The sequence below is a fragment of the Crinia signifera genome, chromosome 7 (genome assembly GCF_055691185.1).
Source record: "Crinia signifera chromosome 7, ASM5569118v1, whole genome shotgun sequence".
NCBI classification, from domain to species: Eukaryota; Metazoa; Chordata; class Amphibia; order Anura; family Myobatrachidae; genus Crinia; species Crinia signifera.
The window spans coordinates 50,334,329-50,345,805 of record NC_139223.1 but is presented as its reverse complement, the minus strand read 5'-3'; the positions used below and the strand labels follow the sequence as shown (position 1 = coordinate 50,345,805).

The following is an 11,477-nucleotide window of genomic DNA, read 5'->3' as shown; positions in this document are numbered from 1 at the left end:
GCTGAAATGCCTTTCTGGGCAGTCTGCCACACCATCGTCGCGAGGTTCTCGTTCTCAAATGTAAACATTTTGAATCACTTTAACGTTAGCTAATTTAATGCTGATTTGTAATTGCCAAGGTACTCTATTACACCTGTCCATTGAATGTGATTCACTCAATAAAATGTGTTTTAAAAAAAGAAAATAATAATAAGCGTGAAAATAAAATCAGTTATAATTTAAATATTTATGACGTAATGCAATTTAAAAATCCTGAGCAAACTACAGTTGATACAAACATAACAAAGGTCAATTAAAATACCAGATGTGTGATTAGAGCCATGAAGTTGTGCATTAAAAGCAAAATGATATGTTTAATATGTTTTAAACAATACATCTGCAATAGGATTCCTTATAGCGGTATCCTATTAGCAGTGGTAACTTACCGCTGCTAGTGGCTTTGCCACCAGCTATACCGTTTGCCCTGATGCAGTTTGCTCCTCCCCTAGATGCTGGCACTTATCAGGGATTATACTTCAGGTGGTTCAGGCACCCACAGCTGTTGGAGCTGCGATAACACATGGGAACAGGAACTTTTCCTGGATCCCATGACTTTTTGCGTGATCGCAAGTCTTTTTTGGCCAATTAAAATGGCCTCTAATTAGATACTGCAATAATGATCATTGGTCATAAATCACAATATCAGGACATTAGCATAACATGGAATGCATTTAATTGAATACCCTGCTAGTATGTATTCAGTATTATCCATGTTTTCTATGGGTACAGTATAAATTATCTCATTTTACCCCCATTTGTACTGTATAATGGCTTCTGGCTGAACACTGCACAAAGCCAGCAACAAGCGTATGTTTATTTACCTGTAGTTAATACCATTATAAAAAACATGTTTTTAGTCTTTGATTTATATATATATATAAAAAAAAGGCATGTGCTATAAAGGTGTGTACACGCGGTGCTATACAGCGGCCGCCACTATTGATATCGGTGGCTGCAGGGATCTGGCTGGTGGGGGGGAGCTATACAATGCGGCATGGCCCTCCTTATGATATAGTAGAAGTAGACTGTGCTTCAGTTTATTTTTATTTACGATACCAACCGAGTGGTGCCGCGCATCAGTAAGAACCCTTAACACGACTTTTGGCTGACTGTCCTTACAATTTTGACTATATAGTCAAAATCATAGGGAATAAATAACCAACATATGTGTGTGCACAGTATAAGATCTCATTTGATTTTATCACACTGTTTTATATTCTCCTGCATATCAAAGTAGTTTTTTATATGTATGAGTATTAATTCGTTAATGGATACAAAGAAATATATACACTGGGTATATCAGGCGCAGCCAATTAAGTAATAATCAAAAAATCACAGAACCAGTTCTATATTTGTGCTGCTCCCAAGTGAAATAAATTCAATCAAGGACTAAAAACACTAAATAAAGAGAGCGCACTGTGTTGATCTGTTCAATTTAATAAAAAAGGATATAAAATATATTGGTACGATTTTACTCGCAGATTGTTTGTCTGTATGACAGTGAAACTAAAGAATGTTTTTTGTACCTGTATTTAAAACCAATAAAAATTTAATTTGCAAAAAAAAAAAAAGGATATAAAAATTATACACATAACCATACATATAAAATTATAATTATAAAAACAATAGATATTCAGCATTGGTATCACAGTAAATTTGATGTCTCAATAGATTTGATAATAGCACTTTCTATGATTTATTATCACAGTCCCTTTAATCTGGTGATTAATAGAAAAGTCAATTCTCCATATTAAATTGTTTTACTCCGTTTGTTAAATATGACAGTTCAGGTGTCTTATAGAATTGCTTTACACTCCAATTAGTAACAGAACTCTGTTGATTATAGTTACCAGAGACCAAGCTTGATGTGAGGTGACGCCAGCCGGGTGTAAGAACTTGTAACGGGGAACTTCATCCGCTTCAACCGGCGGGGCTCTGTTGTGATTGGAGCCTCCGTCGGGAGCAGACAGTAGCTCTCCCGTCTCCCGCTGTCCTCTAGATGTTTGGAGAGAGAGGAGGACATCACACTCACCGGCCCGATGTTCGCGCTGCAGGGGATCGCCGCAGGTCACTCCCAGCGTTTGGGCTTGCGTAGCGAAGGTCTCAGGAGTAATGCAGGATAGGAGATGAAATAAAGCAGGGGGCTGTAGATACAATGCTGGTAGCAGGCTTGTACTGGCTTGACGCGTTTCTCCGTCCACAGTGATTGACGGTTTCCTCAGAAGCCTCATTTGATTTTATCACACTGTTTTATACTCTCCTGCATATCAAAGTAGTTTTTTATATGTATGAGTATTAATTTGTTAATGGATACAACTGGTTATCTAATGTAATGTTGTGAAGTTATGTAATTTAATAATAAAAAATAATAAACAAGACAAAAAAAAAAAGTAAAACAGCGCATACACACTGGGCGATTTTGAACTGAAAGCAGCCCAGTTTTGTCGTTTGAGCTGCTTCCAGCTCAGAAGCCGCCGCCCAGTGTGTATGGACAGGTGACGAGTTGTGAAGGCTGATGCCCACTCCCGCATCATCACCGGCGGATGCCGTTTGTCTGCAGGTTTTACCAGCAGACTGAGCAGCTTTCCATAGCGTCCTGCTACAGAGAGCCGTTCACAGCGTCGAAAATCACTGGGCGGGGGGGGGGGAATTGCTCAGTGTGTATGCACTGAATGATTTTCAGCCCAGCGATTTCAGCGATCATCGCTCTGCATACACTCTGGGCAAAAATGCCCAGTGTGTATGCTCAATTTATGATTCAGCATGAAAGTCCTTCTGATCAAACTACACGTCAAATACGAAACGTTGATTTTTTTCTACTTATAATGACAGCAACAAAATCAATACATATAAAATGAAACAATTTAATACAAATTTATAGTATTTATTTCACTAATTTAGAAACCATAAAAATACATAAGAATGTACATTTAGCAGCTTCTAAGCATTTCAGATTTTGAGCAAGGGAAGCAAAGACATCGCTGCTGAAAATGACGGCAGCCAAATATTTATTTCTGGTGGACACCACGACCCCATACATCCCAATTTTCACAGGGATTTCCCTATTTTCAGTGATCAAAAGAGGCTGGACAACTTGGGTTGGTGAAATTATCTTGGTACATTTGTGAGTGGTTGATCAAATTGAGGATGTGGTCAGTTTCTGTAACCAATTCTGCTTCCTTGCCTATGATTTAAGTGGCCTAAAGGACCTCCAAGTGAGGGGCTGGATCCAGTGCTCCCTGGGAGGTTAGGATTAGGCTGTGGGGAGAGATAAGGGTTAGGCTGTGGGAGTAGGATCCAGATCTCCTGCTGAGGTTAGGGTTATGGTTAGGCTGTGGGGAGAAGTTGCGGTTAGGCTGTGGGACTACGATCCAGCGCTCCTGTGAGGTTAGGGTTAAGCTTCGGGGAGAGGTTACAGTTAGCCTGTGGAATTGGGATCCAGCAATCCGGAGAGGGTAACTAGGGTTAGGACCTTTAGCCCACTTAGATCTAGACTCAACCCATACTGTACAGGGGTAGCGGCAATTCAGATTGTGCTTCCCTAGCACCTGATCCTTCATACAGCTGGGACACTATTGCTCTCCTAGTATTCAGGAGAGCACAGCCAATTATTTAGCTAGGAATCTCTAACATGATAAATATTCATGAGGTACTAGTGCAGTGATCCAATGCTTTTCCATTGTTCCAGTCTGTGTCAGGCCTTCATTGTGATGCAGTTACATCACCAGTTTCTAGAGAACAGATTGGATAAATTCTCATTAATAAAGTGTCAGGTGCATTGTCTCTGAATCTCCCGAAACTGCTGCTTAGCAGATGTCAGCACGCGATTACCAGCCAGCATGGATGATATAACACTGTAATAGATGTAGTGGCAATAGACAGTTACCTTTACTCTGCCATTACAGTGCAGGACTCTATCACAGTTATTACACTTCACATACCGACACATTAGGGACCCTTCTACACACAGTGTATAAGCAGTCCTATATTATTACACCCATGCACCATAATAGTGAACTATTTGGCAGATCTTTGGGCAATACGTTGTATTTTTCTGGTCTGCAAAATGTTAACCCTTCTAATCCATGAAGACCCATTTGCATCATTCTGACGTTGCTGTCCCACCCTGGACACCAGCTCACTCCCCGTCTACAGTATGACCTTCGGCTGGGCTTTCAGAGCCAGGATCTCCTGGAAATCTTTGGCCACAGATCGCAGTGAGTCCATGAATGGATTTATATTCTCTTCCATCCATTCCTCCACCGTATCTGGGAAATAGATGGAATTCAGCTGGGCTCGCAGGGCCTCTATGTGAGTCTCCCACTCCTCGTTGGTTCTGGAGAAGAGTAAAGAAGGGACAGTTTTATCAATGGTAATAAATAATCCTCTCCTAGGAGTATACTCTGGGCAAGGAGCCAGATCATGAAAGAGATGATAACAGAGGACATAATAACAAGTACATATTTTATGTTTCTCAAAGATCATAATCATAGAAATATATAGAACGCCATTTGTACAACAAGACTTGTTACAGTAGCAATTTACAGACTGCGTTTATAAAACTCAATGCTCATTGTGCAGATGCCGTCGCAAAGCATCTATTGCAAGCAAATGGTCAATGTTTTCAAATTCGCAGCGTTGCGAATCAACCAGAATACCCCCCCTATTATATCGCTGAGCACTAACAATCCGGATGTGGGATAATAATACTTTACACTGCAGCAATATAATCATCTAGGTAAAAGTGCCGCCAGATGACCCAAATGGGGGCAATGTCTGACTATTGTATGTGTGTGTGTGTGTGTGTGTGTGTTGATAAATCAGGGGTCCTCAAACTATTTTTCAATTCTTTTTTTTCACATTTTTATTTTTGTCAAATTAATGTTTATATCTCACTGGCTTCCAGTAATTTTTTATAAATGTATCGTATTCTATTTCCGTTGTGGGGGCCGGGGGTGGTCGTATGCAGAAGAGCTCCTGCATGCTTCCTCAGTGCTCCCAGCCCCCGGCTGCGCTCGCCACGCTTCGGGTTCACGTTGATCGTGGGGTGGCGTTAACAATTGTGAGGGCCATTTCAGACTTCAGGGGGACTATTAGGGCTCTGTGGCCCATTTAACATTGTTTCCTATGAAAAAATCGCGGGCATTGAGGCATTGAACAGTAAAATTGCGTCCAATCACACTTTTAACATTGATCCCTATGGGAAATCGCGGGCATCGCGTCGCACCTGTTTTTTTAGTGCATGCGATGGCCGCGATGCCCGCGATTTTTTACCCCCGATGACCGCGATGGACATCGTGGGCGCCGTGCTAGGTAAAGAGTACCGTTGATTCTATTCTATTCTATGAAAGTAAAATTTTATTTGTGTCTTTGTTTGCAACTAATCCCTAAGAAGATAAACCTAAATCTTTCAACATAGGAAACCTGCCAAACACGTTTCATCCTTAGGCTGGCTACACACTTGAGAAAATTTGTTCAGAGGGTGTGTACACCAGATTTGTCTGTGAACAACATATCAGGTTGGTGCCCAATATATTGGCCTATCTGGCAGTGTGCACGGTCCACCCACCAACTGTCCCATATACCAGCCATAGGAACTTCTGATAATGACGTCACAGCTGGGCGAACATATCCAAATGCCTGCCAAGATATATCTGTCCAGGTATATTGAGCAGCCGATTGGTAAGTGTGTATGCTTAGCAGATCTGGCAGATCCGTTGGCATATTGTGTACCCAGCATGAGTGCATGAAGGTGAAAGATACGACTAAATCTGTCTATGGATGCAAGCGTCTCTTTTTGCAAATGCAGTAGGCAGAAAACCTCACCGAAACATGTTTTACTGGAGAGGAGAACCATAACACAGGGACTAATGAATTCTAATGCAAAACAGTCAATTTGGGAAATTGAAGAATGAACCCAGGGGACAAAAAGTAGTCATAGGGGAGAGAGATTAATTTGTCACACACACATGCAGTAGCAAATAATCACAGTTCTACATGAACATGGGCACTGTGTATAGTTAGAGTCTGCCTCCGAATCACGCCCCAGGTTGGGGAATCCTGGTGTAAGTGAATACTTACTTTAAAATTTTGGCGCTGAATGTTTCCATTTTATACGGACTGCCAAACTTGTGTTTCCTATGGTAACGGGAGAACCAGCCACCGATTTCACTGTGAAAAAAATACAGTATTACTGAACAGTCACATAGCCAGCACAAAGGTGCTAGTGCAGAGTCATATGGATAGGAGTGCGGTGCTGGCACAATCACATGGCCATGAATGCAGTGCTGGTGCACAGCTACATGGCCAGGAGAGCAGTACTGGTGCACACAGTCACATGGCCAGGAGAGCAGTGCTGGTGCACAATCACATGGCCAGGAGAGCAGTGCTGATGCACACAGTCACATGGCAAGGAGAGCGGTGCTGGTGTAGAGTGACATGGCCAGGAGAGAGGTGCTGGTACAGAGTCACATGGCCAGGAGAGCGGTGCTGGTGCACAGTCACATAGCCAGCACAAAGGTGCTAATGCAGAGTCCTATGGATAGGAGTGTGGTGCTGGCACAATCACAAGGCCATGAATGCAGTGCTGGTGCACAGTTACATGGCCAGGAGTGCAGTGCTGGTGCACAGTTACATGGCCAGGAGAGCAGTACTGGTGCACACAGTCACATGGCCAGGAGAGCAGTGCTGGTGCACAATCACATGGAGAGAGCAGTGCTGATGCACACAGTCACATGGCAAGGAGAGCGGTGCTGGTGTAGAGTGACATGGCCAGGAGAGAGGTGCTGGTACCGAGTCACATGGCCAGGAGAGCGGTGCTGGTGCACAGTCACATGGCCAGGAGAGCGGTGCTGGTGCACAGTCACATTGCCAGGAGAGTGATGCATCGTCACATGCAGTGGCGGCTCCTACCTTGAGTCCTTGAGGGAGCTGCTAAAGGGCTTATTCTGCTCTGTCCACTGCCCATTTCACCACTGTCATGCCGTGATCATGATCACTGGTGCGCATGCGCGCCAGTCACAGTACGTGTAAAAAAAACCTGACAGTATGGGCACTAACGTCTATGGGCTGTATGCTGTGCAGCCATAGACGAACTTCACGGTTGTTGGGGATGTATTTGCGCATGCGCAGCGGCAACTCCATTCTCTTCTCTGTGACTTCTATGGACTGCATCGGCTGCAGTCCTAGAAGCCCAACAACGCTGGTAAAAAGGCTTCCCATTGGGAGTCGTATGTGCCGATCATAGAATGGCGGGTGATTAGAAGATAGTGCTTCCAATAGGATACCACTGCAATCACTATGCTTACTGTTGATGGTGGATGGTGGGGGTGGGGGGGGGGGGGGCTGCAGCCACTGGTCACATGCCTAGCACAGTCATGTGGTCCGGATTGCAGTGCGAGTAGCACAGCTTGTGCACAGTCATTCATCTCATACCTATCTTCCTCTACGATAGCTCGCACTTTCTGTTTCAATTCCATGCTGACTTTTTTCACCATGCTATAAATTTCAGCTCCTGGAAAAGCCCCGGTCCCCTGACTAATAGGAACAGAACAACAAAAAATAAGTAAAACATTGATCTCTAGAAAAAAAACATTTCCATGACTGCATTCATTAATAACTGCAACTCTCTATATGCAACGGGCAGCTAAGCCGGAAATAAGGAAACTCCAGACAAATCATGTGGAACATAATTACCAAATGTTCTTCTCCACATCGATGCTGCTGAACCCCAGTATCAGAGCAGTATCCTTCTTGACTTCCTCAGTAAACTGCCCTGTGTGGGATGAAGGGATATGAAAGGCTTGCTGCTAGTCGGTACAGAGGGACATTTAGCGCAGAGCAGATCCACTTACCATGCTTGAGTGTTTGCAGACACACAGCCAGGGAAGGGATTCCTATTGGCAGCAGCTCACAGAGTGCAGAGTAGTGATCGTACCTGCAGGGAGATGCAGTCAGTGATGTACCGCTGAACGCTAGAGGTGTACAGCAGTTTTGCTGCCGTGTCTTTTACACCAGCCATGGTTATGGAGCCGGTTTTCAAGACAAGGGAGCAAAGTTACTAAAGCTTATATGCATATATCTGTATTCAGAGGATAACGGACATTTAATACACAGCCCAAGGAGGCATACATACACAGGACAATCTCTAAGCATAGGACTGCAGTTGACTGTGGGATCTCCATTAGTGACAATGTAAACCACTGCTGCCCTCTGGCTGCGGTTACTGATATTTCATGTTTCGGGACAAACTTGTTTTATACAGTTAGGTCGATTTAATATGGAGTCACATAATGCTGCAGTGCCACACACTGGACAGATAGGGTATAGTATTTTGATTTGTAATTTAAGCATTAAGGTGCCCACAGAACGTTTTTTTTGCAAATCGACCGATTTACCGATAATCGGCTGAAAATCGACCGATTTACCGATAATTGGCTGAAAATCGACCGATTTCAGTCGGATACACACTCCTGTGGATCTTTTGCTAAATCTTCTGATCTTTTAGATGCATGTCCCAGTCTTTTAAATAATAATAATAATAATAATAATAATAATAATAATAATAATAATTATTATTATTATTTTATTTAATCAGCTTTCTTTCTCCAACAGGATGCAAAGCATTTTACAGACATAAAGTAATGCACATAACACAGAAGATTTAAGTAATAGACAAGCCATAGAATGCAAAGTAAGCATAATGCAGGATGGGTGCAGGGTCATAACTTCCATGGGTTCCACCCTCAGAAGTTACAAGGTGAGGCAGCCATCTTGGGCGCACTGTGTAAGATTTCCCTGGGTGGTATAGTCTACCCCGAGAAGAGATGACACAAATGGGGCAATTGCAGCGTAACACTCAGAGTAGAGTCACCACAAAACCTTCAGGTTCAGGTATTTTTCATCCCATCTTCAAGGGTACCAGATGCGGCAGCCATGTTGGTTTACTGCAAAGGTAACACTATAGGAGGTGAGATATCTAAAGCAGTGGTGAAACTGATGGAGACTGGAGTCTTTGGATGCTCTCCGAAAAAAGAAGGGCCTGTTCTTTACACCCCCTGAAGTGATAAGGTCCTATTTGGGTTAAGAGTATTCAAGCCTTCCTTGTTATAGCTAGAGGGGCCATTTGCTTCCCTGATTACCAGATAATAAAGGCTCCTTATTGGGCACAGGTATTAAGTCCCACCTCCACTGTGCAGCTCAGGTGTGTCCCTGCATTTGGCCAAAGATCCGCCCTGGAAATGGAGACTTTAGTTCTCCCAAAAGGATTAAGCCTTTAATAATGTACAGGCAGGACTGCAGGTAACCTGTCCATACACCATATAGAACAGGACAGAAGTACACTTGATTAATATTTGGAAGAACTTTAATAAAGTTAATTTACCACACCCGCTGCTGCACTATGGCAACAAAGCAAATGTGGGATAAGTTTATCAGTAATACCTATAAGAGATATCATGCAGTGGTAAATATGACCACTCTGGCTCCCATCAGAACATAGGACCCTATACTAGAGGAAATCATGTACATCCAAGCAGTGGCTTAACAATAGCCTGCAGACCCCACGATGAGAAAGTGTGGGCGCCGGGGGGTCTGCGGGGCTATTGTTACCCGCTGCCGCCTGCTGCCACTGCCGAATCTGTCTGAGGTATTGAGTCCTGGCATTGAGTCCTGCTGCTAATGAAAAGTGACACACACAAAATGTCTGCTGCCATACAGTAGACAGTTTTTGAGGATGCTAGAGGAGGCGGCGGCCAAGACCGGCGGCTGGCGCGGCATAATTGCGGAGGGGCAAGGCAGGTGGGGGTTAACTCTACTTGGGGGGGGGGGGGGGAGGGGGCGCTGCCAAAAATTTTTGGCAGGGGGGGCGCAAATTGAATAGTTATGCCACTGCATCCAAGAGGCTTCTCAGTCTGGCTCCACCCTAATTGTGCAGACGGATACTGCTGATAAGGTAAATGACCATGCACCTGCTTTGAGCTGGTCCCAGTTCATATGTTTGAACGGCCCAATCCTGTTGCATGTCAGAGGACTTGCGCATTTCTAGATGCACACAAAGCAATGCTAACAATAAAAAGCAGCTTTAAAAGAATAGAAGTGCTACATGTAATAAGCAAACTCAGAGTTCCCTCACTCTCATGATTCATGTAACCCAGGCATGGCCAAACTGCAGCCCTCCGGCTGTTGTGAAACTACACATCCCAGCATGCCTTGCCATAGTTTTAGCATTCCCTAATAGCAAAACTGTGGCAAGGCATGATGGAACTTGTAGTTTCACAAAAGCCAGAGGGCCATAGTTTGGTCATGCCTGATTTACCCCATGAATATGCATAAACTAAGCAATATTTTAAGAGAAAACAATGGTTTCTAAAGTGTAAGGATTTAGTTCTTCTAGAATCTGGAGTTCTGCCAAGTGCAGAGACTTTCATGCCTCTATGTGCACCCACAAAAGAAGATCCACAAAGTACTACCCTTTCATGCTATTACCCATAACTCACCTTTGCCACCCAGTTAGCGCTATGCCTTGGTACTTGATTTTGGGGAACTTCTTCATCCCATCGATAACTTTCTTCCACTGCTCATGATTCCTCATGTGCAGATTTATGGGGGTCCACATCTGGGTGGGCCCCGAAGCCCCTTTGAATGCACTTGCGAACCAAATATTTGAAAATCCACTTTTCTCATACTTAGCTATTAAGGAACCTGAGAATGGAAGACAATTAATGCAATACATTTATCCGAACACAAAGCCATCTCAATTCATTTAAAATGACCTGTTTAACATAGTAGTCAATGAGCTCACAGGAGAGAAGCTGCATTAGTTCTCCACCCATGTGCTGCACCTCTAAAAATAGTCGGACGCAGCAATGGATCATGGGTATGCAGGAGGTACCTACTTACACAGACACCTGCTGCATTAGCATATGGCAGCATCACTGCTGCATGCAAAGGATGTAGCAGCGTTGCTAACAGCGACCAAATTGGAATTAGGCCCAATATTTATAGGGATACCTATTTGTTGGCCTTCTCCTTGCAGGTGCATTTAAAAACCATATGAACATGAGCTAAATCTCTACTTCTTACTTGCACAGCAGGAGTGGCCAACGTGGTCTTCATAGACCCCTAGCAGTTCATGTTTTCCAGACTACTGGTGTATCTACAACGTGAGAGGTAAAGTAATATGCCTGTCTGCCACTTCAATGATCTGGAAATTGTGTCCTGTTAGGGATCCTTCATACCCTTATCTATACACTCTCACTATACTTCCGATACAATAGTCCAACTGGGAACATTACGTTGAATATATTACACTGCAAGAGAGGAACTAACAGCAACTGAGCCAGCTGTCCGCAGTATACTGGTGTGTAGACCATCTTCATTAGGATTCAACTGAGATAGAATATTACTGCAATTTTTTAAAACAGCAGTCACGAGATCTA

The 11,477-nt window shown here is 43.5% G+C and overlaps 1 protein-coding gene across 3 annotated transcripts in view; it reads right to left on the bottom strand.

Annotated features, from left to right (window-relative positions):
- Positions 1–2,914: 2,914 nt before the first annotated feature.
- LOC146020156 (hexosaminidase D-like) overlaps positions 2,915–11,477 on the bottom strand; it is a 60,507-nt gene continuing 51,944 nt past the window's right edge. For all 3 annotated transcript variants that reach the window (XM_083153041.1, XM_083153039.1, XM_083153040.1), the window contains exons 9-14: positions 10,536–10,740; positions 7,893–7,975; positions 7,735–7,813; positions 7,474–7,575; positions 6,121–6,210; positions 2,915–4,375 (exon numbers count right to left, since the gene is read on the bottom strand). In XM_083153041.1, the coding sequence (XP_083009167.1) occupies positions 4,189–4,375; positions 6,121–6,210; positions 7,474–7,575; positions 7,735–7,813; positions 7,893–7,975; positions 10,536–10,740 (746 nt within the window). In that variant the 3' untranslated portion in view covers positions 2,915–4,188. The remainder of the gene's footprint in view (positions 4,376–6,120; positions 6,211–7,473; positions 7,576–7,734; positions 7,814–7,892; positions 7,976–10,535; positions 10,741–11,477) is intronic.